We start from the raw sequence: 27576 nt of genomic DNA on the forward strand, positions 1-27576 counted from the left end.
GAAGGTGTAGTCTGCTCAGATGACTGATGGTCTTTCTCCTCCCTCCATGAATCATTGACTGCAAGCACTGATAATAACAGCAAACAGACAGCAAAGTGTGCACTCGAAGTGGTCAGACCTCTCAATCGACACTCAATATCCCATAATAATGAAGACAGAACAGGACTTTAGAGTTTCTTCAAATGTATGTATGTTCTGTCAGCACGAATGACTGACTCAGCTGAATAATGACTACACCCCGGAGAGACACGGTTATAAATGAAGAAGTACTTTATAAGACCTCAGCTGAAAATGTACAAAAATTAAAAATTGTAATATAAATAATAATATAAATGGATAACAATACTTACTAAATATATTTACTATTATAGTTTTTGTGATTGTTTAATTGTGTAATTAAATTACACAATTAAACAATCACAATTACACAATTAATTACACAATTAATTAAATTAAATACAAAAACTGCTATGGAGCAACTTGGTGTTGCAGCAGGTAAAAATTGGTGACAGCTGATTTAAGTCTAAATCTGTTTGTGCCTAAAACTATAATAGTGACCCCTAAGATATATATATATAATTAATCTGCTAAGTAATCAGTAAGTTATGATGGTAATGTACTTATTAATGCAATACACCCCTGCACAGTCATTGAGGTCGGGCAGAGGTCAGAAGTATTAAAAGTAAATATGATGACAGTGTGAAAAAGCACTGAGATTTATTATCAGTTATCAGTGCATCTGCTTAGTTTGAAGGTCTGTCTCTTGCGCTTACAAAAAAAAAAAAAAAAAAGTAATTCTTGCACAAAACAAGTTAACATCTTTAGGAGCAGGACAAATCAACTGGTCCAGTACACACTTTTTGTGTTTTATGTATCCAAGCAGGAATGAACCTCAGGTTTGAGTCACGGTGACCTTGAACGCTGCAGTGTGGATTACAGGACACTGTCCAGACAGCATCTTCCTTTGAAGCTGCCTTCAGTTTGACCTGGACTTTGACATTTGGTGATACACACTGATTTCATTCACTAAACCTGTTGACGGCACTCTAGTTCAGCTCCTGTGGAATACTTCTCGTTAATCACGTGTTGCTTTAAGTCTAAGGCCATAACCCATATGTCCTTCAGGATCCAGATTCTGAGTCACCTGAATAACCAGTTCTAAGAAAAATGGCGACCAAATCAAAACAATACATCCTTGTTTTACCATCAGCAGAAAAACTGCCTCGAGTCACTTTTGTGTGACAGTTTTATGAGCCTCATTGAAACTGACCTTTGTCACTTTCATGCACTTATGTTCATAGCTGGCTGGTTGCCCTGGCTTTATGGATTTGGATTCAACGATGGTGTTTGCTTCACTTTAGGCCACCTATGACAATCCACTGTGGTTGCATCTTTTTCACAACAAATTGTGCAGTTATGAAGCTGCTCGCTGCATTGTGTGTCCTGCTGCTGCAGACCGGAGCTCATGGATTTGGACTAGGCAACGGGAAGTCTCTGAACCATCAGGAGATCACAGAGAGAGGCATTTTAAACACGGTTGTGGAGGTGTGCCGTGCTGTGGCCCTGGCTGAAGACCGCTATTTCCTTTATCCTGTAAGAGTTGAATCTAAACTGATTCATCATCAAGTAATAGATGTCATTTCAAGCTGTGACCAAACCATGTGTGTGTGTGTGTGTGTGTCTCTGTGTAGCCAAAGCCCTTTAATGCTGAGTCAGTAGCTGCTGCATGTGGAGCATCGAAATCGTTGAAAACTTTCAGCAAAGCCATTAGCTACATTCAAGATGAAAATGTGGAAGTAGACCATTATCGTTTCTACAGTGCCCGCCATCACTTTGACAATGAACTGATCCTTGAGGGGAGGAAAATCGTCACGGAAGGACTGTCCGCTGTGAAGGCGAGCAACAGGGAAAATAACTTCAAGGCAGCAAGGAAAAACCTTGGGAAAATATTACACTCCCTACAGGTAGGTGGTTTTATTTACCTTATTTTACTTAAAAATTAGATTTTGTGTCAAGAATTTTTTATACAATTTGAATTGAAAAATGAATTTGATAATATTCCTTTCTGTTTTGTTTTTTTTTTTGTTGTTGTTTTTTTTTAAATCTGCAGGATTTCTACAGTCACAGTAATTGGGTGGAGTTGGGAAACAAGAAGCCGAACCCCAACCTGATCAGATCGGGCACCAGAATTGGCAACCTAGCAGGTAAATGTGTCATATGTTGTATGATCAGTGTGTGAAAGCAACAGAGAGGAGAATTTCATTATACTGCAGAATCTGGTGAACGCAGCAGGAAAAAAAATATTAAATGCATAAACCATCCTTATCTTTAAAACATATGTCCTAAAATCTCTTCAGATGCACATTGTCCTTGTTTCTGTGTCCAACAGTAGTTAGAATGAATCTGATCTAATCTGCAGCTAAAACCAGAGCGACTTGTCGCAACTGTTTTACCGACATCTGCAAGGACAACATTTTGGAGGATGTTCTACGGGAAAACATACTTACCACAGGATATTTTAGTTTTGTGCCTTTCGCCAGCAAACCTAAAGGTAAGTTTCCTCAAATGAATTAGAATGACTGTTTTATCGCTGAATTTTGGCATATTCTCAAGGAAAATACAAGAAATGATAATACTCTCCATCAAGTTCAAAGTGTCATTATAAAAAAAGTCAAGTTTAAAACAGCTGTAGTGCCACGCTATGCCACACTTAAAAAAACGGGTGTGTCATTCTGAACATAGCATTTGGTTCTTATTTCTAACAGGAAAATGCAGCCATGGAGGTTTTATTGATTTTACCAGCGGGGTTGAGCCTGAAGGTGGGATCAACAAAGATGAGCTTGATTCCAGTCACGGACATCTCCACTTCAATGCATCAAATGTGGCGATAGCTGCAACCAGTCAGCTCCTGGAGGACGTTCGAGGGGCTGCTGGTGACAGAAAATTCCTCCAGTATGAGAGCTTTTCTACGTGCTTATGCCACACCTACCTCATTTATTCCTCGTGAGCTTTTATTTTCATTTAACTCTGCCTCTGTCTTCTCTCGTCATTCTTCAGGATGATGGGAATCGCCAAAGGCAAACCTCTCTGTTTTGTGGTTGACACCACGGGGAGTATGGGTGACGACATTGCAGCAGTGAAGAAGGTCACCGCCTCTATAATCGACAAAAGAGTTGGAACAGTGGACGAACCTTCACTTTACATACTTGTACCTTTCGGCGATCCAAGTAAGACCTCATTGTCTCAGATCAGAGTTTACATTCCTGTGTAGTTTGTTTTCCTTCTGACAGGAAGTGAAGGGATCTCCGTGCTGCGGAGTTCAGGCTTTGTCTTGTTGTCAAGACTGAATAATATCAGCTGAAACCTGTCTCTAACTCAATCCCAGGTTTTGGGCCACTGACAAAGACCACAGACCCAAAATATTTCAAGCGTGCTATCAACTCACTGAAAGCAAGTGGCGGAGGAGATTTTCCAGAACTGAGTCTCACAGGACTGCAGGTGCCTGATATTACTTCTGACTCTGTCTCAGTTGTATGAGAGAAGTTTTGACTGATTCAGTCTTCTTTACACAGTTGGCTTTAACTAGTGCGCCCCCAAATTCGGAGATCTTCGTGTTCACTGATGCACCTGCTAAAGACACACACCTGAGGGGCACAGTGCTTGCTCTCATAGAGCGAACCCAATCAGAGGTGAGACGTTCAGTGTCAAGGTAAAACACACAATGTTGGTGTAAAAATGACAGCATAGTCATGAGGTTGATGTTCTTTCACCAATTTAAAAAAAAAAAAAGAAAAGAAAGAAAAATAAGGATATCCTAAATCTTACAAATGCTTTTTGGTGGATTCAAAGCATGTCTGAAAATCATCACCTGTCTTCTCAGGTGAGGTTCATGATAACTAACATTCTGTCACGAAGTCAGAGCGATACTGACCATCAGCAGCAAAATGGTCGGATGTCGCGATCGGGCGCCCAGCTCTACAGGGAGCTGGCTCAGGCATCAGGGGGTCAGTACATCGAAGTCTCAAAAAGTAACCTGCTCGAGGCCACCACCATCATAACAGAGTCCTCCACCTCCTTCCAGGTATTAACCATCACACCCGCACTGCCGTCACCACTGACTTCGATTCCGTTGTGTCAGCAGTTTCATATGATCTCATAGGCAACTATCGTGCAAGCAGCCAGGAGCCGAGGGAAGGCCGAAAATGTCACTTTCACAGTTGATGAGTCAGTAAGAAACCTCACAATTTACATCACCGGGCACCGTGTTGACTTCACTCTCATCAGCCCCGAAGGTGACGATTCCCTGTCAGAGGTTAAAGCTGTGGAGGCGACTTATTTTGGGGTGCGTTGTCAGAGCGTTTGGTTTCCTGTGTGTTTCAGGTGTGACTCAGAACAGCACCGACATGACGGGACCGTTGATCATTTCATCCCAGTCTGTAGGAAACCTCCACGCTCTGAAGCTGAAAGAAGAAGTGGGACTGTGGGAAATCAGAATGGTGTCAGCACAGTCCTACACGCTGAAGGTTGTAGGTGAGGCCTCTGCTCCATTGTGTTGTTTCCACACACGAGCCTGTTCGTCGGTCTGGGTTGAAAGCTGCCACGTGAACCACTGAGCCACCGTCCAAACGGTCTGCTGGTGCTGTGTCTACCGCTGTGAACCTGCAGCTCAGTCACAAGTTTACTAACAACAGAATTGCCTTGAAATTTTGTTCATTCATCAGAGTTTGGAAAGAAAGATGAAATAACTAATCATTAAGAAGCACAGTACGTTTATGTGAACTAAATCAAACCTTCCTTTTCAGGGGAGACTTCCATCGACTTCCTCTTTGACTTTATGGAGGTTTCGCAGGGCCCATTTGGAGGTTTTACTGTCTTAGAAAATCGTCCCAAAGCTGGTAAAGGACGCTGAATTTTCCGACATGCCAAAATAATTTCCTTGGTTACTAAGTTAGACATGCTTGAATCGATTTTGTCTTTTTCCTGCAGGTGTCAATGGCACCCTGAGGGTGATGCTGACTGGGAGTGACTCAGCCAAACTGACAGAAGTCAGCTTAGTGGAATCATCGGGTTTAGGGAGGGTTCATGGTATTGTGACGTCTCTGAGTGAACGAAGCTTCCTGGTTCAGTTTGATAAGATCCCGTCAGCTGAGTTTGCGGTGCTCATAATGGGACAAAATGGGACCTCATCAGTGTCCTTCCAAAGACAGTCATCCACCAGTATCAGAGCGTCCTCCCTGACTGTTACTGCTGTCAGTAAAATACACCTCTCTGACTTTTATTGTGGTCTGACGTTTTTAAGTTTAAACCTGAACCTGACTGTTGTCTGTTGTTTTTTAGGACAATACAAACACGGTGTTGGCTCCAGGAATGCCCCTTTCTATTCCCTTCTCGGTCGCCACTGAGGGAGCTGGTGGAGTTTTCAGAATGAGAGCAACCAATGACAGAGATTTTGATTTAACCTTCCCGTCCTCATTAGTCCTGGAAGATGGAGGCAGTGCTAACGGTACAGTGAACATCACATCACCTTCTGACACGCCATCCGGCACCGATGTCACCTTGACCATTGAGGCGAATGCTCCAGGAGGCGCAGACACCAACTATGCCGTCCTGTCTTTCACTGTCCTTCACGAGGTAACTCTTCTCTCTGAGAACAAAATCAAAAGCAAGTTCATTAACCTCCTTCATCATAGTCTCATTATCCTTCTCTTCTCCACATAGGTGACCGATTTCACTCCACCAGTGTGTGAGCTGATCAGCCTGTCCAACTGCACCGGCAACTGCTCTTTGTCCATGTGGGAGCTCTCTGTTCAGGTGACTGATGGGACTAACGGAACAGGCATCGACCGCATCGAGCTCAGACAGGGTGATGGGACCATGAACATCAGTGTGGCTGCTGGCAATGAAAACATGACGCTGGTGTCCTACAACGCGTCTTGCTGTTCACCTGCCGTGGAGCTGGTGGTCATTGATCATGTGGGTAACGTGGGCTTCTGTTTCTACACTGTCCAGGTGATTGCCCCCACAACTGTTGAGTCTTTGTCAACCAAACTTGTTCAGTCTTTTCTTCTTTGCCTCAGCTTTGCAGTGTTAGCACTCAGTTTGCCATCTGAAATGGGGATCAACTGAAACTTTACAATGCTTGACATTTTATTTCCCAGCCGGGGTGTCGGGGTGTACTGGTGATAATGGTGTAAAATTTACTTTTAAAGCTTCTATCAATGCAAAATAACAATTATGTTATCCTCTGTGCTCTTTGAAAGCTCACCTTCAAAGCTTAATGGGGTTGTTTGTTAAATGATGAAAAGCAAAGTTTTGTGAATTCACTTTTGGTACTTTATTCAAAGCTCATTCATTCATATTATCATATGATAATGGCTATGACATAAAGCCATGAAGTGGTCTTGATTTTATCTATCTACATCTCAGTTATATTTCTTTGTAATATAATAAAAAAAAATCAATTATAAGAAGAATATACAAATTAAACTGAAACGCTGAAAAAATAAGGCAAAAAAAAAAAAGTTCTGACTACTGTGGTCATTTTACAGATTTGATGGTTGAGGGGTTACATTAAAATAAGTTAAGCAGCACAATGAAATTGTTCAATGAACCTGTCTGCATTTGCCACAAACAGCTGTGTCACCACCTTCAATCTTACAGATGCAAATTAAAGATGGTCTGGTTGAGCAGTAAACAATGAGCTGTTCAGTCATTCCACAGGAGAGCAGCAGAATCACCACAGCTCTATCTTGTGGCGAGGCAGAGACATCGTCGCTGACTCACAAATATTCTTAAATAATCTTTGTTGAACATTGTCTAAAATCCGAGGACACAGGACAGTGGGATGTTTTCACACGCAGAGTGCCTTTCCTTGTCCACGTGTTTACATGCACACAGCCTTTCAGGTGGCTGAGGGATCATGTTCATTACCGTGCGAAGCTGGGTGCTGCGTCTCTGACCTGGTTACTGAAACATGATGCCGGCTGAGGAGGAGCACTCTGTGTATATCATTCTCTAAAGGAGATGAGCTCACTCAGACTTGCAGGGAATTTCTTTAAACTTCACAAAAACTCTGAGACTCTGAGAACACTTTTTTTTTTTTTTACCATAAATCAGCACAAACATACAGTAAGATAAAATGATGAGGTGATGGCATTTTTATATCCAGAAGGACAAAGTTAATCTTTTTAATCTGCTCTTTTTGTCCTTTGTTCAGCAGAATAAGAAATATCTAAGAAGAGGTTTTCACAAGGAAGAATTCCAGTTTTTTGGGGGTTTTTTTCAGCTTTTTTAAAATATTTTTTTCCCGGTGATTCTGAAAAAAGTGAAAAAATGTGACTATAACAACAGTTACACAGTAAGAATAACTCCACAGAATTAAACCTCAAAGTGAAACTGACCAGTCCTTTTGTTTGGAGCTTTGAGAGTTACACCCAATGCCAAACAGGTTGAACAAGTCCACTTTTTCTCTGCATCCATGTAGTTCACGTGCTGTGGGGTTTGTTGCCTGTTTCCTCTTTCACTCAGTCCACTCTGCTGCCTCTCCTCCTCTTCTGCAGCACCTGAATTTATTCCCACTGTGGGAGTGGAGGAGGGGCTACAAGAAAACAAGATGTTTTCTGGCATCCTGACTTCCGTATGTGTGTTTTGTTTTTTTTTGCCACGGGGGCCCGTAGCAGATGACAGAGTGGCGGACAGCACCTAGACCTCAGGTACACGTTTCATTTAATTCATTGTTATTGTATTATCTGTTATTATTTAAACTAAATGTGCAGACACATGGCAGCTAAAAAAAAGAAGAAAATCTTGATTCAGATTTGAAGAGTAAAATCAATGCTTGCTTATACATCGAGAGGTCAGACATCAGATTTAAATTACTATGGGCTGTCGTCGTGACGTAAGATAATTGTCAATTTTAGATGAATAGAAGTATATAAATCACCACCTAGTACTTTTTTCTGATTAGAATCTGAGCTCAAAAGTGTCGGAATAAATACTGACAAGTGAGTCATTTCCAGCAAACATCGCTTGTTCTTTCAAAATGTTTGGCTGATTCGCTGTGGCTTTTACTGATACGGATTGTTGATCCAGTTCCTGAACAACATTTTGTCAGTGAGCCTATTTTACTTATTTTGTAAGGGATAAAATTAAGTTCTCTTTCATTTTCATTTGAAGAACTGAATTAACATCGCAACCTTTTTCACATGCATGCCTTTGTTCCTTTGTTCCTTTGTTTTGGGTCAATCACTGTTACAGGCTGATTTAGCATAAAAGGAAATGTAAATAAATGGGATAAACAGTGTCTCTTTTCAGAGGTGGTTTTGAGATGTCAGTAAAAAACAGTGTAGTTGTGAACAAAACCACATGTGGACACATTTCTCTCTTCAGTACAGGTTCAGGATGTCTTCTGAGTTGACTGTGTTGTGCTTCCTGCTCCTGCACACTGGATCTCTTGGCTTTGGGATTCTGCCTGGAGACGCTCTCAATCACCTGGAAATTACAGAAAACGCCATTTTAAATGCCACCGTGCAGGTGTGCCGCAGCCTGGCTCAGGCTGAAGGGACAGACTTCACCTTTCCTGTAAGAATTCACCTTCATCATTATATTTATCGAATTATTTATTTCACAGTAAGCTGGCACTTTCTTAATAACACATGGCACGATCTTTACTTTGTTGTGTGTTTAGCCACAGCCGTTTACTGCAAAGACTGTTGCTGCCGCCTGCAATGCACCACAATCTTCCAAGACTTTCCGTCAAGCAATTTTATTCATCATATTTCGGAACGTGAGGGTGGACCTCCGTCATGCCTTTAACGCGAGCTTCCACTTCGATGATGAAATGTTTGTTGGAGGCAGAAAAATCATCACAGACGGCCTGCGAGCTGTCAAGGCCAGTAACCAGCAAGAAAATTTCAAGGCAGCGAGGCAGCAGTTGGGGGAGATTTTACATCCTTTACAGGTTTTTAATCACTATTTTTCCAAACCATTTCTATTCCTTTTAAATTAAGAACTAAAAGCATCTGTCTGTTCCTTTCCTGTAGGATTTCTACAGTCACAGTAATTGGGTGGAACTGGGGAACAAACGTCCGAATGCAAACCTGATCAGATCAGATTCCAGCATTGGTAACATAGCAGGTACAGAGCTGGCATGCAGCTTCATCTGTTTCTGAGGAACTGATAAGGAATGTAATTTGGGTGTGACTGCGCAATGGCGATGTTACAAAAGAGAACAGCGTTTACAGTAAGAGACGTTCAAAATGTCATGTTGACGACCTTCCTCGCAGATAGAAGCAGGGCGACATGTCGTAACTGTGATGGAGACGACTGCACCAACAATATTCTGGAGGACGTCATAGAGGAGAAGGTCCTGACCTCCGGGTATTTTGATGTCGTGCCTTTATTCTCAACCAAACCAGCAGGTCAATGTTTTCACACTCTAGTCCACATGAACACGGAGACATATTATATTTTACTTTACGTTTCTATTTGGAAGTTTCCTATCTTGTTTACTTGATGACTGACTTCACCACTTTATATCACTTTGTTAAAAACAGCCACCTCATTTAATGCACTATTTGTGACAGTTGTAAATATTAATTTATTTTAAAGAATGGCATTTAATGATATACTGAAGCTTTAATGTATATCCATCCATTCAGGTCCTTATAATGCTGTGTAACACACTGAATGGAGCCTTTCTGCTGCATATTGAGTGTTTTCCTGGTGTTATTTTACAGAAGTCAAAGATTTGAATAGTTCTCCAACCGCTGCCATTGACATGTCTGTCTGTTGTTAAAACAAAGATAGGCCATTGTTCTTGTGTCACAGTGTTGTACACCATAGTTGGTTGTTCAGCATCAGAACACTCATATTTAATTATGAACTTTTTATAATGTACTTGAACAACTTGAATTCTAGTTGGACTAATCCTTAAATTTGCTTTCAGTGGTTTTTGCTTTTAGCTGTCAGAGCCAGTTGAAAAACACTGCTGCCATCTGTCTCCACAAACAGATCCCCCAACACAGTTTTCAGCTTCTGTTCTAAAAACTTTCATGATCTGATTCAAGACACAACTTTGATCCATATTTTGGCCATGCTGGTTCAGATATTGTGAAATGAAACACCTGTGGCGGTTATATTCGTGTGTGTCTGTAAAGTAGATGTCACAATAGGCAGTGTCCTCATTTATTTTTCATGATGTCTGTTGAACAGGAAAATGCAGCCACGGAGGAGCAATTGATCAGACAAGTAAGATTGAGCCTAAAGGTGGGATCAACAAGGACACATTTAGTTCCAGCCACGGACATCTCCACATTCAGGCAGCAAATGTGGCGATAGCTGCGACCAATGAGCTGCTGGAGGACGTTCGAGGAGCTGCTGGTGACAGACCATTCCTCCAGTACGACATCCTTTCTGCATGCTTCAGTATTCAGGTAGGTTCTTCACACGTGTATATTTATTTCACTGATTTACCTTCATCTCTCAGGATGATGGGGATCTCCAAAGGATCCAGCAAAGCTCTTTGTTTTGTGGTGGACACCACCAAAAGCATGAGCGACGACATTGATGCGGTGAAGACCGTCACCTCCTCTATAATCAACAGCAAAAAGGGAACAGAGGACGAGCCTTCACTTTACATTCTTGTATCATTCAATGATCCAGGTAAGAGCTTTAGCATGCGGCACATTTTCATATGATCTCTTCTCATGAGAAGTTTAGCAGTTAAAAAAAAATAAAATAAACAGAGAGAATGTCATCAGGTTTTCATGCATCGTCTTGAATGATAAGAATTTATTCCTCCGAAAGGACTTGGGCCGTTAATAAAGACCACAGACCCAAAAGTCTTCATGGATGCTATTAATGCGCTGTCAGCCAGTGGTGGAGGAGATGAGGCGGAGCTGTCTCTGTCTGGGCTTCAGGTTTGTGATTACTTTGAGACCTTTTCGAAGCCTGTTCCCAAAAAACTGTTTTAACAAAAACGATCCTCGTTATCGTGTTCTCTTTCTCCAGCTGGCTTTAACTTGTGCTCCACTAAACTCTGAAATCTTCCTGTTCACTGATGCTCCTGCTAAAGACCGCCAGCTAAAAAGCACAGTGAGGGCACTGATCGAGCGGACCCAGACAGTGGTGAGGAGTTTCTCTATTTTCTTCTCTCGTCATATGATTAAAGGAGCTATATGCAAGATTTTCTACAGCCACGTAGCCAATGTTAGCATTAGCAGCTGTTTGCTTAATTACTTTACTTGCAAAGTGCATTCTAGCATGCTTAATTATTTTGATTCACTGTTTTGAAGAACATGAACGAATTCTCTGATTCTAGCTGTTAAAATTAGACTTCTTGATCGTTATTTTAAAAAGGATGACCTGATTTGCTTTGACCCTTCTGATCTGATGATCCCAGTTGCCATTCACCCTTTTTCCTCCCAGGTGAACTTCATGATTACTGATTCCATCGTGATCAATCGTAGGAGACGGAGCGATAACAGCCAGCGGCAGCACAGAGGGATCCCAGCATCAGATGCCCAGCTCTACAGAGACCTGGCTCGGGCATCAGGAGGGCAGGCCATCGAAGTCTCTAAGAGTGAGCTCCTCGAAGCCACCAGCATCATCACAGACAGCTCCAGATCCTCTCTGGTAACAGCACAAAGATCTCACAGCCGTTTCATTTGGGAGATCCAGATCTCAGCTGTGACATCTGTGCGATGTGATTTTCTAGGTGACACTTCTGCAAGCGGCCAGGAGCCCAGGAAGAGCTGATAATTTCTCTTTCATAGTAGATGAAACCGTGACAAACGTCACAGTCTACATCACTGGGCGCTCCGTCTCCTTCACTCTCATCGGCCCCACAGGTACCGTAACACTGCTGCTCTCAGTGATCTTCTCATTACGTGGCTTTTATTTATCTGTGCACAGGAAAATCCTCATTATTAGTATTATGCCTTTAAATCTTCCGCTTTCCAGTCAGCATGCTCACACTGAGTTTTTGTTTGAAGGTGAATCTCAGGAAAATACTGGCACAGCAGGACCATTAATCACAGCAGTCCAGTCACTGGGAAACTTCATGACTCTGTGGCTGAAAAAACTAGTTGGACGATGGGAAATGAGAATGGAGTCAACTAATCCCTACACGCTGAAGGTCGTAGGTGAGACCTCCATCACGTGCCATTGTTCAGAGCCAGAGAATTGTTACTTACTTGAGAGTCCAAATCTTCATTCATTTTGGGTTTTGGAGAATCTGGTGCTTGCAGGAAGGGGAACCCCCCCCCCCACCACTTTACACCCCGCGCTCCACCTTGACAGGACCGATCGAGACAATGTCGAGACAAGATTCACAATTATGTTTTATTGATGAATGAGAAATAAATTGTTATGAGTAAAAATAATCAGTGTATTCATGTCAGAAAGTAAAGGGGTAAAAAAACATGGCTGGGTTGAACAGTGCTCTCTGTAACTCACTTTCTTATTGAAGTAGTGTAAAAAAGGAAATCTGGCTATGTAGATTAGAGCTTTTTTTAAATTTCTTGTTCCTCAAAACTTTTTATTTGCAGGTCAGAGTCCTATTGACTTCCTCTTGGACTTCCTGGAACCATCTAAGGGCCCCTTCACTGGATTTGATGCTCTTGACTCGCGTCCCAGAGCTGGTAAAAGAAATGTGAATTGTGAATTTGATAGCGTGACATCTTCATCAAGAGAAGCACGATGACTTTTCCTTTTCTTTGAAGGTTTCAATGGGAGCTTGTTGGTGTCATTAACGGGCACCGACACGGCCACGGTGACAGAGGTCCTTCTGATCGAATCAGGGGGCTCAGACGAGATTAAAGGAGTGGTGGAGCCACAGGGGGGCGGAAACTTCTTGGTTCATGTTGAAATGATGCCATCAGTGGAATTTGTAGTTCGGGTGAAGGGGCAGAACGGGACTGCGACACCCGGAGCTTCAGCAGTTTTCCAAAGGCAGTCACCTACCAACTTCAAAGCCTCCAACCTGACCGTCACTGTAAGCCACCGTCACCGTTTACACGAGGTCGCAACAAAAAAATGTAGAAACTCACTATAAACTCTGACTTCTTCTGGATTTAGGCAGATTCAAATAGCATCTTGGTCCCAGGAACGCCCTTCTCTGTGCCCTTCTCTGTGACGACCAGCGGAACGGGAGGGAATTTCACCATCCGAGCCACCAACAACCAGCTTTTCAACTCAACCTTTCCCACCAGTTTATTCCTGGAAGCTGGAAACAGTGCTAATGGCACAGTGACCCTCTCAGCTGCTCTGAACACCCCATCTGGTACTGATGTCACCCTGACCATCGAGGCCGAGGCTCCGGGCGGCGCAGACACCAACTACGTCGTACTGCGTTTCTCCGTCTTCAACACGGTAATATTCCCACGATAGAAGTACATTGATCAGTGAAGTCAGAATGTTTCCTGGGAAAAACTGTCATTTGCTCTTCTGTCTTCGATCTTGATATGAAACTATCAAACTTAAAACAGGAAGGCAGAGGATGATATTCTGGCTTCATCGATCCACTCGTCATGGTGGTGAATCACTGATGTATCTGTGTGATGTATTCTTCTCACAGGTGACTGATTTCTCTGGGCCGGTGTGTCAGCTGCTCAGCCAGCAGTCCAACTGTTCAGACAACTGCAGCTCATCGACATGGTCGCTCTCCATCCAAGTGTCTGACGGGGCAGACGGTACGGGCGTCGCCAGCGTCAGCCTCAAACAGGGCAGCGGGACCATTAACATCAGTCCGGCCGCCGACAACGAGAACATCACGCTGGTGTCCTACAGTGCATCTTGCTGTTCACCGGACATGGAGCTGCTGGTTGTAGATCGTGTCGGTAATGAAGCCTCCTGTTTTTACACCCGGGACCCAAATCCACCAGCTGCTCAATCTCTGTCCAGAAAACTAAGTCAGTCAATCCTTTTCTTACTGAACGTGATGGCACTGGGGCTCTATTCCCTGACCGAGGGAGTTGTTCAGTGACGGTCTCTGATCAACACAGTTTCCAGCAGGAACTAATTTATTTTAAGGAATATATGATAAATCACTTATGTTGATCTTTCCATTTATTGTTGTAAAACTTCAGAAGCTCTTTCTCTTTCTCTTTCTCTGGCAGAAACAATGCATTTATACAATGCCAAATGAAAAAAAACAAAAAAACTTTAGGAACTTTACTATTTTATTTTACTACTTTAAAGTGCAGGTCTGGACCAAAGTCTTTGTAGAATTATTTAAAAGGATGTCAACAGTGGCAGAGAGGGAAACATGGGTTTAGTCGGCTTTGGGTCTCGTGGAGACATCTAGCTGCTAAAGAAACAGAAGTTTTTCTTTGAGAGTGGGTGGTGACCAAAATGGAGCCAAAAGGACAGTGCAGATGTGTGGAGCTCTCACACTAGGTGTAAACACAAACATGTTCACATGATTCAGTCCAGACAGTCAAACATTTTGGACGGCATGTGTACCGTAGATGGGTAAAATATAAAATATGTGACAGTGATAGCTCAAATGTCCCGAGGAAAAACAAAAACCAAAAACATCTGTTTCAAAACACACCCATAGGTACGCACAGACTGAATAGATAAAGATCATTCACATGTGAGAGATGGCAGGAACGATCTGGAACAACAGATGAGAATGCCAGACAGTTTTTAAAAAAAAAAAATTTTTTTTTATTATTGTTGTCATGTGTCTACTGTATAATCTTTTACAGAACACAAAATGTTTGCTTTTCACATCTTTGCTACAAGATTGATTTTTTTTTTTTTTTTTTTTTTTTCAGGTTTTCTTTTTCACTATTTACATTTTGAAAAGACTTATTTGAATGAACTGGTCAGTGAAGGCAAAGCAAATCTGGTGTGTATAATCTATGGCGTTGTAAATGTCTTTGTTACTGTGTCGTTTGGTGTCGATGCAACACCAAAAGAAGCGGCCTACTTGTGCTATGTTGTATTTTTGTCCTTTTCAAACACTGTTATGAAAAAAAAGTTGTAACAGTATTGACTGACTCCACATTTTGAGCACAACTTGCACATTTCCCACTAACCCAAGCCCCCCCCCCCCCCCCCCCCCCACCACCTCCACCTCCGTGCCTCCGCTGTCTCTTTTCAAATCACTGTAAATGTTGACAATCCTTACACACATCGTTAGAGTACGTAGGAGAGAAGTCCCTCGTCAATGCAAGGGAAATGTGTTTATGAAATTCAGACCAGTTCTTTAGAAGGTGTGTTTAGGTGCACATTAGTCTGTGCCATTGGTGTACTGGGAAAGCTTATTCTCCAAGTCACAGATTCTCTTCTCCTGAGACAAAACTGTGGCTTTCAGATTCTGAATCTCCTCCAACAACCGTTCGAGCAGCTCAGGCTGGACAGGAGGAAGAAAAGGGAAACAGAAGAAGAAAGGAACAAACACAGTGACAGGGAAGGGTACAATCGAGGATAAAGAAAAGGAGAAATAGGAAAAAATAGGTCAAGGACAGTGAGGAACTAGGAAAAATGAACAAAAACAAAGATGGTAGATTCGGAAGCAAAAAAAAAGTTGAGGGCAGATACAGACGATAAATAAGTGAACAGAAGTTGAGCAGAGAGTTAGATTAGGTGTAACAGTGTTTTAAGATTACTGTTAAAAAAAGCAATATTTTTAAAAAAGCAGTCTATTTTTAACTGAACATGTACTACTAATTTATAAACGACACATAAGCTGCAGAAGAAAAATCAGATTTTTTAGCCCACAATGTGAAAGCAGATTACAATCGATGAGTAATATTAAGATGCATCTACTGATACAAACAGGTGTTCACATGCGTGACAAACATGATGTAAACTAAAGAACTTACTGGCAGGCTGTTGGTTTCCAAAGTGGACATGCTGCGTCGGGTCGTGGGTCTGGAGTCCAGCACGTTCTTCTTTGCCACCTTGAGCTCTCGGCTCTTTGGTGGCACATAGCCGTCCCTCATGGACACCAGAATGGGATCCTCATCGCGGCCTTCCAGCCACTCATCAGCCTCCATGGGGGGCTCAGGCCCCGCTGTGTCCGGGTACAGGTCATCCTGGAACAGGTCCGACTGCGCAAGACAGTTGTCGAGATGAAAAAAGACGACATGTAGTTTTTGTGATTTGGATTGATTTTTTGTACAATCTAAACAAAGTGTGACACAACTGATGTGGAAAGTGTGGTTTTCCCTTTTTGATCTCAGGAGGTATAAATAAAAAAAAATTTTAAATGTTATTTGTTATAGTACTTCTTTTCTTCTGTTTCTCATTACCATAGATGTCAAAATCTTTCAATTATGATCAAAAGGTCGGTGAGACATACTTTTCTGGGCACGGTCATTGTGATTGGCTCACACTTCTTATCGAGGAGCTTGTATAACCTTAAAAGATGGAGTGAAGACAGAGCGGAGAGAAGAGAGGACACCAGCTTTTACAACACATCGGATCATCAGTTTATGTTTTAAGTATGTCGGTGTAATATATTAGAGATAATCAGATGATCACATCTTCTTTAGAGTTTCGTGACAAATAATTCCATCATAAGCATGAAAAAAACTGTGTTAAAAAATGATTTGACCTTGAGTGAGTCCTGAAGTTTCACCAAAAAAGAAAAGGAAGTCTGAGGGAACCTGAGTAAAACTGAAATGCCAAATAGAGACCGGTGAATCACATCTTCAGTTTTGACTCTAACTCGTCACCGCCATGAACTTTTACTCTACATGGTGACACACTGACAAATCCAATCAATCAGATCATAAACTGATTGGTCGTTGGTGATTTATTGGATTGTCATAGTCTTACCTGGCGATCTCACATTTGCTGACATCCACACCTCTCTTGGGCATGAAGCCCATCCCTCTCTGAGGCTCCTTACTGCTGAAGGTGTTGAGGTAATGGACGTACGGCGGTTCTTCTGTGATCTCAAAGTAACGGACACTGCTGTCCCCCTGCACACACCAATCAAAGAAAGCATGCAATTTTATATGAGGTTGTCATTTAGGATGGAAAAACAACAGATGTGCTCATATTTCAGCGCGTACACCATTTACCCATAACCCCCTGCTGTACCTTTCCACAGAGGTAAACCATGTTTGCGTCTGCATCATAATACGGTAACATCACTCCATTACTTGTGTCCAGCTCCAATAGTGCCATGGGCTCCTCGAAATTTGTCTGCAGACATAAAAACATTGAAGAAACCCTTCGTGGTGCTGCGTATAGTAAGTGCACATAAATTCCTGCGGTTTTTGATTTGTTTGTTACCGGGTCCCAGAGTCCGAGCTCTCTCTGACTCATCCTGGTGAACCCTGTGGTGAAGATGTTTCCATCTCTGGTGAAGATGGCTCTCATTGGCCGGATGCCTTCATGTGGGGCCAAACGTTCCTGTTCATCAACAGAGAACAGGTCGCAATCAAGTACAACATAAATATATCAATAAATGAATTAATCATTTTGGTCCAATTTTTTTTATTCCTTGTCATCCCATTTCAGTTTTATACTTCTTTTGTTTTATTTAGATTTATATTACTTTGTCTTGGAGACACAAGCTATTTGAAAAATAAAACAAATCTTCTCATAATGAGTCATTAATGTGCTGTTTGTCTGTGAACTGCAGCATCAAACATATTTCAAAACAGAAGATGCTGCATTGCAGGCAGCAGCGGTATGAAATGGTCCTGTGGGCGACGTCATAACTATTTGTTCATCATCTCATCTCTTTTCTTCTCTAAAAAAGGAAATAATTTAATTTCAGTCAAAATTTTTAATGTCACACCAGTTGGTCTTAAAATATCCCTTTGGAGTCAGAATGTATGTAAGAAATGTAGATTATGGAGAAAAATCAACTGTCATAATTTAAGATCCACGTTCAGTCTCCTAAAAGTCATCATCATTATTGTTGTTATTCAAAAGGCTCTTTCTGTCTTTATGCTGCTGTGACTGAGTTTGTGCTTTAAATCAACAAACCTCTATGTAACCAAGATTTAGATGAGGAGTAGTTCAACCTTTGGGACATACAGCTTTAAGAGGAGAAGAAATCGTAGTCATTATTGAGGTGTGTGTTTTGCGCACACTCACCGCCACCACCTCCCTCTTGCGGGGGTCGCAGACGCGCAGACGTCGGTCCTTACACGTGGTGCAAAACAAACTCCCGTTTCGGTTCCAGCTGATGCTGTAGATGAGGTCTGGGTGGTCATCCATGGAGAGGAGGGGCTCACCTGTCCCCACGTTCCAGATGATTACCAGGTTATCACTGCCTGTGGTGGGAGAATAAAAGGAGAGCATCTGAATGCAACCAAATCCTGTTGGTGTCTGATAGAAAACGCTGAGTGTGTCTTTGTGGATCTGTCCTACCTGCAGTGAGTAGTATGTTGCGTGCGGTGGGGTGCCAGCTGACGATGCCAACGCGTTTGGAGTGTCCCTCCAGGACCACGATGGGATCAGAGAGGGGACGGGTGAGTGAATGATCTGGGATCTGCCAAACCTGAGGAGAAGGGATCAGGGATGAACATCCAGTGTTGTGCGTCAAAAACTGAAGTTTTCCTTGAAGAAGAAACTGAAATATTGTTTCACAGCACTCTAATCCGACTACTTACAACTGTGACTGTAGTAAAACTCAAGTTCAAAAGTTATGGACAACAAAGGAGACTATAAAGAAAAGCATTTGATTTCATGGCATCACATTTCAAAAGAAAACAAACTATAAGACATATTTGCAGGACTCCCTGGAAGAAGAGATGCTGTATCTCAATGGGACATTTCCTCGATAAATAAAGGCTGAATAAAAATAAAAATAAGAAAATTTCCTCCATAAGCCATAAAATGTCTATGAGCTCACATTTAAAAGTGATAGAAAAAAAAAAAACTGACCACAGGAATAGAAGCGCGTACTGTACTTTCATATAAAACCTGCATTTTAAATATTGACATGTCATCACTGAAACAAGTGTTACTCTGTGCACGTTGTTGTGTTGTTGTGCAAACATATCATGGCAGCACTCTAACAACCACACTGGCCCATGTAGACACATAATGTCACACTGACAGACACTGTTGTCGGGCTATTTATCTCAGATGACACAGCAGCTGATTAGGTGACACACACATTCTCAAGAAGACACACACAGCTCTGTAACTCACACACAAATAACACAATCTAATGAGCCCTTTCAGATGACACAATGATCCAACTCTGTGAAGAGAATGACATCACAGCTCTGGCTTTTCTGTAGCTCCACAGTGGCAACACTGCCAAGGCTCGACAGCTGCAACTGTCTGTCTGTGAGCTGGACAAAAACAAAACACAATCACAGACACACACACACACACAACACTTCTCATCTCAGCAGTTGGTGCTTTGGGAGGAGCAGAGATTCAACTGTTCAATTGCACAAAGACTCCTGCAACGTCGTTGTGAACAAGTGTGATAAAATCTGTTCTCAGTGACAGCTGTGCTGATACACAGACACAGCTCGACAACAGACAAGTTGTCATAACACAACCAGAAAAATGCCATCACTGGCACATGCTCATTCTTGACATTCTGCATATTTCTGTAGACTTGATGTGACAAAGGAGACAGAAAAAAATTATTATTGAGAAATGACATCTCATTAGTTCTTTTGTCATTACATAACATCATAATGTAACATTATGTACACAGTATTCATATTTTGCATCTTCAGCATGCACAGCTTCACTCACTTGGTGTGATTATAAAAAAAAAGAAAAGCTGTCAGCATTTCTGTTATTGATTATTAGTTCAGTTGTTGGCCATTATGTAACAGAAAACATAATGAACAACGCTGACGGTCAGTTAATCACTTTTTTTTTTTTTTTTTTTTTTTGAATTAAACAGCACCTGGGAAACTCCAGTGAGGCTTTTTACCCATTAAACAACTAATCCAATGAATTTTTAAATAAATAATAAGATACCTGTTAGTAAAATGAATTGTTAGCCACACCCCAAAGAGCCAAAACGACCCCCGGAGCCACGCTGTCGTTTGTGTCAGTGAAACAGCTCATTACTCCCACATCACATTGTAATGTTCCCTTCAGATAAACGTTGAACATGTTTTTACTCAGAACACGAACAAGGATCCAGTAGGGAGCACATTTCATGCTCATGTGGACGCCAGACCGAAGTCCGAAGAATAAATGATGAAGAAATGATGTTATCCTTCAAACAGCGAAGACAAATTGTCAATTAGAAATCATCTGTGTGCAGTGACAGGCGATGAATAAAAACTATTCATATTAAAGGGAGATTATAAAAACACAAGCTGCTATAATGTTAATATCTTAACATTTATCTCAAATTATCTCTATTTTTTCTGCCTCTCCTGCAGTCCAGGCCTCACAGCGACCTCTGCTGGCTGAACTCAGTCAGTTTCTGTTTTCTCTCCTCTAAATATGCAGTTTGAAGTTTGCAGTTTCCCCCGTGACCCGGAAACGGATAATAAGTGAGTTTGCATTTCCCTTGGCAACATTTGTATTTGTCTTAAATATACAGTTTTTATTGTTATTTTTCTCATCACATTCAAACGAGGACAGATAGATGGTGTGACGTGAATTTAACAAACTGTCGACGATTGACAGCAGGTGGAGCAGAACATCCTCACCTCACGCTGAGTGTGATTATTATGAGGATATTATTCTACGTTTGGCCGAGATGGACCCTGCTGGGAGAAAAAGAAGCTGAATGTACGTTAAAATGAGGCACTTCTACGTATATTAAATAAGAGCGTCTGGGGAAGATGTGGCACCAGAAATAAATCCTACTGTACCAACAGCAGGATTAACAGCTTGCATCTGCAGATGCACAGCAGATTCTCAGTAGCCTTCTGATGACGAGCTGACTGATGGAGCAAAGGAGAGGAGGGGGAACACGTGGGTGGACAGGCAGACAGGTAGACAGTGATTCAGTCAGACAGGTGGACAGTGATTCAGGTAGACAGTGATTCAGTCAGACAAGTGGACAGTGATTCAGGCAGACAGGTGGACAGTGATTCAGTCAGACAGGTAGACAGTGATTCAGTTAGACAAGTAGACAGTGATTCAGGCAGACAGTGATTCAGGTAGACAGGTAGACACAGTGATTCAGTCAGACAGGTAGACACAGTGATTCAGTCAGACAGGTAGACACAGTGATTCAGGCAGACAGGTAGACACAGTGATTCGGTCAGACAGGTAGACACAGTGATTCAGTCAGACAGGTAGACACAGTGATTCAGGCAGACAGGTAGACACAGTGATTCGGTCAGACAGGTAGACACAGTGATTCAGTCAGACAGGTAGACACAGTGATTCAGGCAGACAGGTAGACACAGTGATTCGGTCAGACAGGTAGACACAGTGATTCGGTCAGACAGGTAGACACAGTGATTCAGTCAGACAGGTAGACACAGTGATTCAGGCAGACAGGTAGACACAGTGATTCAGGCAGACAGGTAGACACAGTGATAACTTGAGAGACAGATTGTGACAAACAAAGACTGTTATCTGAGTCACCAAAGAACAAACTCCTCCACATTCATTTCCAACTTTTCTCTCCCACTCAGAAGCTTTCTTCCACACACACACACACACACACACACACACACACACACACACACTGTTGTTACCATTGCTGTGCAATCCTCCGAGCAGCTGGCCAGGACGTTGTCGTCATGAGGGCACCAGTCAATATCGAGGACCGGTCCAGAATGGCCGACCACCAGCGGGTAGCTCTTATCCACACGACCTGTCTGCAGCACGCAGGAGAGAGTAACTTAGCTCCTCAGCAACTAAATGTGAAACTGGATTGTGTATTCATTTGATTATTGGCAGGTGACAAACATCAGGGAATGTAGATTCAAATCTGGTAAAAAGTGTATTGTTTGGACATTAAAAGCTACATTTGACTGTTTCAACAGCATCTTTGTGACTTCATTTCACTATGAAACATGTTCTGAAGGGTCAGCCACTACGATTCACGTCCTCTAGCTTTTGAGCCACAAAATCTTAAAAGTGTTGAAATAATGACATTTAAGTAGCTACCAAATCAATACAAGGAGGTAACCTACATGTTTAAATGTCACTGTTATGCAGCTGAAACCACCCTGGATTTATTCTGCATTCACAGGCATTGGCTTTGTTGTAAAAGAGGCTGAATGTGAATGTTTGGGCAGGTTTGACTCTCACAGATCCTTTTTTTTTTAAGTTTAGGGCAGTTGGACTCTGTGAAACCTGCCCACCAGGCCCACTGTTTTGTCTGAATGGCTCTCCCATGTTAATAAGACCCAATTAGGCAAAGAAACCCGCAAAAACAAACGCACACAAACTTTTAGAATAAAGTTGAAAACCTCACGCCACCTTTATCTGTTCATGTGAAGGTATAACTCCTGAGACAACCCATACACACACAGACATGCACACCAAAAACACACCCTAAGGGAGGTGTATTTATAGCTGAGAGACGAGGTGTTGAAAGGGGAGTTTTTCTTGTAGCCTGTTGGGGACCCAGAGGGGGGAGATAGATGATGGAGAGCACCGATGTGTATTAAAATAGCCTGTCTGTTCACCGTGACTCCAGTATATAATCACATCAACTTTCCAATGTCTTCAACAAACTCTGCATGACACTAATTACGACCACTCAAGTACGGATGAATCTCAACTCGATGATCTTGTTGCACCTATGAAACCTCCAAAGTGTTTATCATTCCACTCTCTGCAGGCAACGTCTAACGCCAGCATAAAACCAAGGTGGGAGATTGTTATGCTATCGTTATATTTTGAATTATTATTACTTTTGTCAGACTGAAGACAGTGAACTTCTGCTGGACTGTGATTGGCAGATGTTACAGAGTTAGCAGCCTGGGCCTAATTGAAACCTGCTGAGTGGAGGTGTCTGTCAGGGCAGGTCAACTCAATATTCTGCAGCCCTGACTGATTACAGCCGTCTCAGCAGGTATTTGGAGGGTTTCTTTAGTCCTTGAGCTGTGAGTTGCATCTAGTTGGTCACGAAACTGGAAAAGTTTTATGTAACATTTTTTACTGCAGAATTATTGAAGCAAAGTTAACGGTGAAGTTTAGATTTTGGATTATTGTTGTTGTCGTATTAAACTCGAGCTCACAGCTATTTCATTATTTCAGCCCTTAACATCTCTTTACATGATAATGGCTTGTTTAAGTTTTGTCTTTGTGGCGTTCATCGTTTATTTTAAGGTGATGTTGTTATCATCATGAGGCACGATGACCTTTAACACCACACTGAAGCATCGCAGCTTTAAACGCCTGATCTGTCTCGACTTGTTGCTTTTCTTGGCGCTGTATTTCTGTTTCAGCTATTATGGTGTCCTGTCCAAGTCACAGAGCAAATATTTTATAGACTGCTATTAGGAGGAAAGCATATTAGTGAAGTTAAGCTTGTAAAATAACTATTGCATGAAGAAAATTTTATTTCAGAAAGGCACAAACCGGCACACCATATTTAAACATTAGCAATCATCAGTTTTGAAAAGCTGTTTGTTTTTATATCTTCTTGATAAAAATACACTCAGGAACTTAAAGAAGTTAAAGTGGGAGAAATGAACCTTTTGCTTTCTGTGAATTTGAAATATCTGGGGTAAACACAAAAGTAAAGAGGCTGGTGACAAAAGCTTCAAGACTAATTTTCTTCACTCTCCTCTTTTCAGCCTGCTGATTATGTCACACAACACCGACCCTTTTAGCTACTTCACCACAAGTTACAGAAGGCTCGGTTACTGAGACAGACCTCTATACAGGACTAATGACTAAAACATGAAGCTTTACACAGAGAAGTGGATCTATGATGATGGACTTGTCTTGCATGATAAGCTGAGAAAAATCTCAAGTATTTATACAAACAGTCACACGCTGTCACTTCACACAAGAACACCTCTTTACTTCCCTTTCTCTGTTAAGTTCCCTTCTTGTTCTTTCCCCTTATTACAGCTTGACTAAAGCATCCTCCTCTGACTTCTGCTGATGGCGTACGTTGACTGAAAGGACACTAATAAAACACAATTTGAAAACTGTTCAAAGCCAATCAATATTTAAAACACACAAATTCTTTGCTATCAGGAAGGAACAGCTTGAAGCCTGAACATTTGGAACGAGAGGACTACTTGTCCTTAATGACCTTCCTGCGGTTTGAACCAGCTGGGAACCAAATTGGCTCTGTACTTAATCACCGCAGCGCTTTAAGTTAACTCCTGAGGCCAGAGGCCCAACGTGCTAATGCTTAGCAGGTTTCATTTTTACCATGTTCACCATCCTAGGTTAGCAACTTTAGCACGCTAACAAAAGTACAGTTGTGCAATTTTGAGGTGTCTCAGCCAAATGGTAATCCCTTCAGTCACCGGGACACATCACTATCACAACTATGCTTAGGATTCATCCTGTTGGGAGCACATCCATAGAAAATTGAACGCCAGTCCATTTATTCTTCTTCTTCTTATTATTATTTTATTAGATTATTAATGTTGTCAACCGTGCAGAAGAATAAATTCTCCTCTATGGACATTCTGCCGTTTCCACTCTCTGCAGCCCAGAAAAGCCACCGCGACCTTACTGACCTTAGAAAGGGGCAAGACCAGGAAAGCTCCTCCACCACTGGACTCAACAATGACTGCCAGGAACTTTGGGTTGACGGCGCAGAAGGAGCTGTCCCACGTGACCTTAGAAACACGTATGTCATCGTAACCCTGTTCGGTCTTGACCGCCTGGCCGAAGACATGGCGAAATTTACTCTGCCGCACAATACTGCGACTCATGGCTGGGGAAGAGGAAGATAAGAAGATAAGATAATGTTAAGGAGAGGGAGTGTGAGAGGGGGAAGAGAAAAAGAGAAGAAGACACAACTTTCATGATCAACATTCAATACAAATTTCAGCATCGTCAAGTAAAAGTGAAATTAGCAGCACCACCAAAGTGTTATAGAAACCGTTACATCATTCACAGGGGACAAAATCGGTGTGATTTATTTCAGGGTTGATTGTTTTTTATAAATACAAAGAAGAGGAAAGCTAACAAACAGGCCTGATTAAAGCCTATCAAAGGCTCTCCCCAATCTGTGAGTTTTAAGTTTTAAATCTAAAGTTTTCATAGAGGCAGGTTGTTGCTCGGTGTTCTTGTCGGACAGTAAATATTATCATTAAATGTGTGGCAGCTTGGAGCTGTATTAATCATTTTTAATGGTTTCAGATGAACCAGTAATTCAATGGTGTATTAAAGCGTATTATTTTAAAAGTTCAGAGGAAAGTTCAATCACTTTTGTTCCATTAAAAAGTAACTGTGTCATGTTAGCCAGGGTTGAATTTCTATTTCTCTAATATTCACAAACACAGATTTAATAATATTTATTATAATATAGAGTTTAACCCACAGGAGATATTTTTCTTATACTTTTACTTTGATACCTTTTACCTGAGTAAGATTTATATAAGCATATTTTTATTGTTGTCTGAACTTGTTTATTTAGTAAAAAAATAAATAAATAAATAAATGTTGGATAGGAGAGATGACTGCTTGTGGGAAAATAAGATTTCAGCCCCTCCTGTGGGCCGATTGTTTATTCTTTGTTAAACAAATCCTATCAGACCACAGTGCTTATGGCGCAGAGTTTATGAAATAAATAAGCCTACAACATATTTTTCCTTTTCATCTTGCCAATTAATGTGTCACATATATTTAACTTAAGTCATCTTCTCTGAATAATGAATTAACTCAGTATTGTATTGGCTTTTTAGCCCGGTTGCTGATGGACAGCCTGCTTTTCGCCCAGGCACTGAGCCAGAGGGGCTATAAGCCCCCAAATCACAGAAGATATTCTATAACAGTGTTGACCATCAGTGGAGTTATTAATAGTTTATTGTCCCACCAAACACTGTGTGATCACCAAGCATCAAAGACAAACAAAGACTCAAAGAGCGCATGCAAGACAGATACAATTCTGGAGCAAAGCTCAAAATGCACTGCGCAACAATTACATTAATTCAGACTCACGTTATACAAGGCCCATAAGAAGGCCTTTTAAAATATATATAACCTACATTTCCTGACTACACGGGCATAGACAAGGCCAAAGCTGAAAACCAAAGTCTCAAAATTAGGCCTGCATCAGCGTTTAATAGATGCAGCAGAGCTCTTCTTTTTGTTTAGTGGATGGTCTTGAACTCAAACTGTCTGGCTCTTAAAAATAAAACCACACCAATTGAGGCCGGGGCTCGTTATTTTTGTTAATTGATCAGGCCTCAGTGACCTGGATCCAGTTTTAAATGCTGATGTCTCACTTCAACATGAGAACATATATATTACATTTAGGCCCAGGCTCCGACCTGAAGAGAGTGGGATGTGTGATGTAACCTGACTGATGCTGCGTTCCTGGAAGCTCTCCATTATCAAGAGATTTACATTCCAGCAGCCACTTCAGGCCGGCCAGCTGTGAGGCATCACAGGGCACACAATATCACACGTACCTCCATATACAAGCTCAAGAAACTGGCTTCAGTCTCTTGGACCTCACTATGCCTGTTTGGTTTACATTGTATAGTAGTTGTGTGTGTTGTGTCCAGGCCTTATTCAAATTCTAAATCTAATTTGAACATGAAAATACCTTGATCATGACTGACGTCTTACACAAAAAAAAAAAATGAAGAATGAACTGGCTCTCTCTAAAGTCAAAGAGTCTGGTATCCTTCAGGAAAGTAGAGCCATACATAACTGACTTATGGTAAACGAAATGAAATGTGGAGAACCTCCGGCAGGCTCCTTCAGCTCTCCTCAGGTTAATGAGATTACCGCCCTGTGTGGATCACGGCTCGGCTCTGGAGAGCCGGGACAGAGTGAAAGAATGACACTGCCACTTTCCTAATATAGACATGACAAACTGCAACTGCCCCCCTCCACCCCCTCCACCCCCACAGGCCGCTCCTCCCACCCCCCTGCCTACTCCTAAATAGTCCCATAACGACACCAACTCTCTTTGTGGCGCTTTACTGTTAATGAAGTGACCATAAATCTGAACAGGACAATGCGCACAAACACACACAAACACAGGAGCATTGGGTTTGGGGGGGGGGTGGGGTGGGGTGGGGGGGTCAGGTTAGGAGGCTAACGTACAACTGATTCTTAAAAAGTGGTCCACAGCTGCCATGTAAGACTCAAGACCTGATCTGGGTCGTGCGTAATCACGATGTATGTACTTTTTTCCCTTCTGGATCTCCAGGTGGGGGGGCGCGCTCGCTGCTCTCCGGCAGTGCAGTAAAGCAGCTGACGCACCTCTCACCCACTGCAGCACCGACACCGACACCGACACCACCCAAAGGACACACAGACAGACCTCACCTCAGGTTTTGGGGAGACCCCTCTTCCCTGGACAACTCTCCCGGTCTGCTGCGCGGCCCGCTCCTCCTCGGCTGCTCCTGCTGGCTTTATTCCCTTCAGTGATACGGTCCTTCAGGTCCGGCTCCCCGGAGTTGGTGCGGACTTGCTGAGGAGACGCACTGGACAACTGCGTGACGCTCCTCGGCAGGGAAAGAGAGAGGAGAGGAGAGGAGAGGGGGAGAGGGCCGGGGCAGAGCA

General features: G+C 42.2%; 3 protein-coding genes across 4 annotated transcripts; 2 read left to right on the forward strand and 1 right to left on the reverse strand.

Moving 5' to 3' along the window:
- The first annotated feature begins 1251 nt into the window (after positions 1 to 1251).
- LOC115054641 (von Willebrand factor A domain-containing protein 7-like) lies at positions 1252 to 6531 on the forward strand. Its single transcript, XM_029519941.1, has 15 exons — positions 1252 to 1593; positions 1692 to 1964; positions 2111 to 2204; positions 2420 to 2551; positions 2766 to 2952; positions 3058 to 3227; positions 3386 to 3498; positions 3573 to 3689; positions 3881 to 4081; positions 4160 to 4292; positions 4381 to 4530; positions 4803 to 4895; positions 4987 to 5249; positions 5338 to 5631; positions 5719 to 6531. The coding sequence occupies exons 1-15, from the start codon at positions 1369 to 1371 to the stop codon at positions 6124 to 6126; spliced, it is 2853 nt and encodes a 950-aa protein (XP_029375801.1). The 5' UTR covers positions 1252 to 1368; the 3' UTR covers positions 6127 to 6531.
- Positions 6532 to 7567: 1036 nt separating this feature from the next.
- On the forward strand, positions 7568 to 16225 carry LOC115054640 (von Willebrand factor A domain-containing protein 7-like). Of its 2 annotated transcripts, none has more exons than XM_029519940.1 (16): positions 7568 to 7712; positions 8394 to 8580; positions 8687 to 8959; positions 9042 to 9135; positions 9285 to 9419; positions 10213 to 10399; positions 10487 to 10662; positions 10807 to 10919; positions 11011 to 11127; positions 11428 to 11634; positions 11717 to 11849; positions 11994 to 12143; positions 12549 to 12641; positions 12723 to 12994; positions 13078 to 13371; positions 13577 to 16225. In XM_029519940.1, exons 2-16 carry the CDS (start codon positions 8401 to 8403, stop codon positions 13982 to 13984), a joined length of 2832 nt encoding a protein of 943 aa, XP_029375800.1. In that variant the 5' UTR covers positions 7568 to 7712; positions 8394 to 8400; the 3' UTR covers positions 13985 to 16225. The 2 variants fall into 2 exon arrangements, with proteins under 2 accessions (XP_029375800.1, XP_029375799.1); XM_029519939.1 differs by having other exon boundaries at positions 7644 to 7712; positions 8389 to 8580.
- On the reverse strand, positions 15079 to 27545 carry coro6 (coronin 6). Its single transcript, XM_029519942.1, has 11 exons — positions 27340 to 27545; positions 24570 to 24769; positions 21612 to 21734; positions 18343 to 18472; positions 18067 to 18245; positions 17254 to 17373; positions 17059 to 17163; positions 16792 to 16937; positions 16313 to 16370; positions 15834 to 16061; positions 15079 to 15361 (listed from the first exon to the last, which is right to left on the reverse strand). The coding sequence occupies exons 2-11, from the start codon at positions 24765 to 24767 to the stop codon at positions 15239 to 15241; spliced, it is 1410 nt and encodes a 469-aa protein (XP_029375802.1). The 5' UTR covers positions 24768 to 24769; positions 27340 to 27545; the 3' UTR covers positions 15079 to 15238.
- Positions 27546 to 27576: the final 31 nt, after the last annotated feature.

This window comes from Echeneis naucrates, chromosome 14 (assembly GCF_900963305.1).
Source record: "Echeneis naucrates chromosome 14, fEcheNa1.1, whole genome shotgun sequence".
In the NCBI taxonomy this organism is placed as follows: domain Eukaryota; kingdom Metazoa; phylum Chordata; class Actinopteri; order Carangiformes; family Echeneidae; genus Echeneis; species Echeneis naucrates.

Excerpts from the sequence above, each read along its gene's own strand:
- LOC115054640 (XM_029519939.1), top strand. The coding sequence starts at position 7,680 with ATGACAGAGTGGCGGACAGCACCTAGACCTCAG. Across the intron at positions 9,420-10,212 it reads ATTCTCAACCAAACCAGCAG|GAAAATGCAGCCACGGAGGA; the intron begins GTCAATGTTTTC and ends TCTGTTGAACAG. Across the intron at positions 12,144-12,548 it reads CTACACGCTGAAGGTCGTAG|GTCAGAGTCCTATTGACTTC; the intron begins GTGAGACCTCCA and ends TTTTATTTGCAG.
- coro6 (XM_029519942.1), bottom strand. The coding sequence starts at position 24,767 with ATGAGTCGCAGTATTGTGCGGCAGAGTAAATTTCGCCATGTCTTCGGC. Across the intron at positions 18,246-18,342 it reads CAACATACTACTCACTGCAG|GCAGTGATAACCTGGTAATC; the intron begins GTAGGACAGATC and ends CTCCCACCACAG. Across the intron at positions 16,371-16,791 it reads AGCAAATGTGAGATCGCCAG|GTTATACAAGCTCCTCGATA; the intron begins GTAAGACTATGA and ends CCATCTTTTAAG.
- LOC115054641 (XM_029519941.1), top strand. The coding sequence starts at position 1,369 with ATGACAATCCACTGTGGTTGCATCTTTTTCACAACAAATTGTGCAGTT. Across the intron at positions 2,953-3,057 it reads GGTGACAGAAAATTCCTCCA|GATGATGGGAATCGCCAAAG; the intron begins GTATGAGAGCTT and ends GTCATTCTTCAG. Across the intron at positions 5,632-5,718 it reads CTTTCACTGTCCTTCACGAG|GTGACCGATTTCACTCCACC; the intron begins GTAACTCTTCTC and ends TTCTCCACATAG.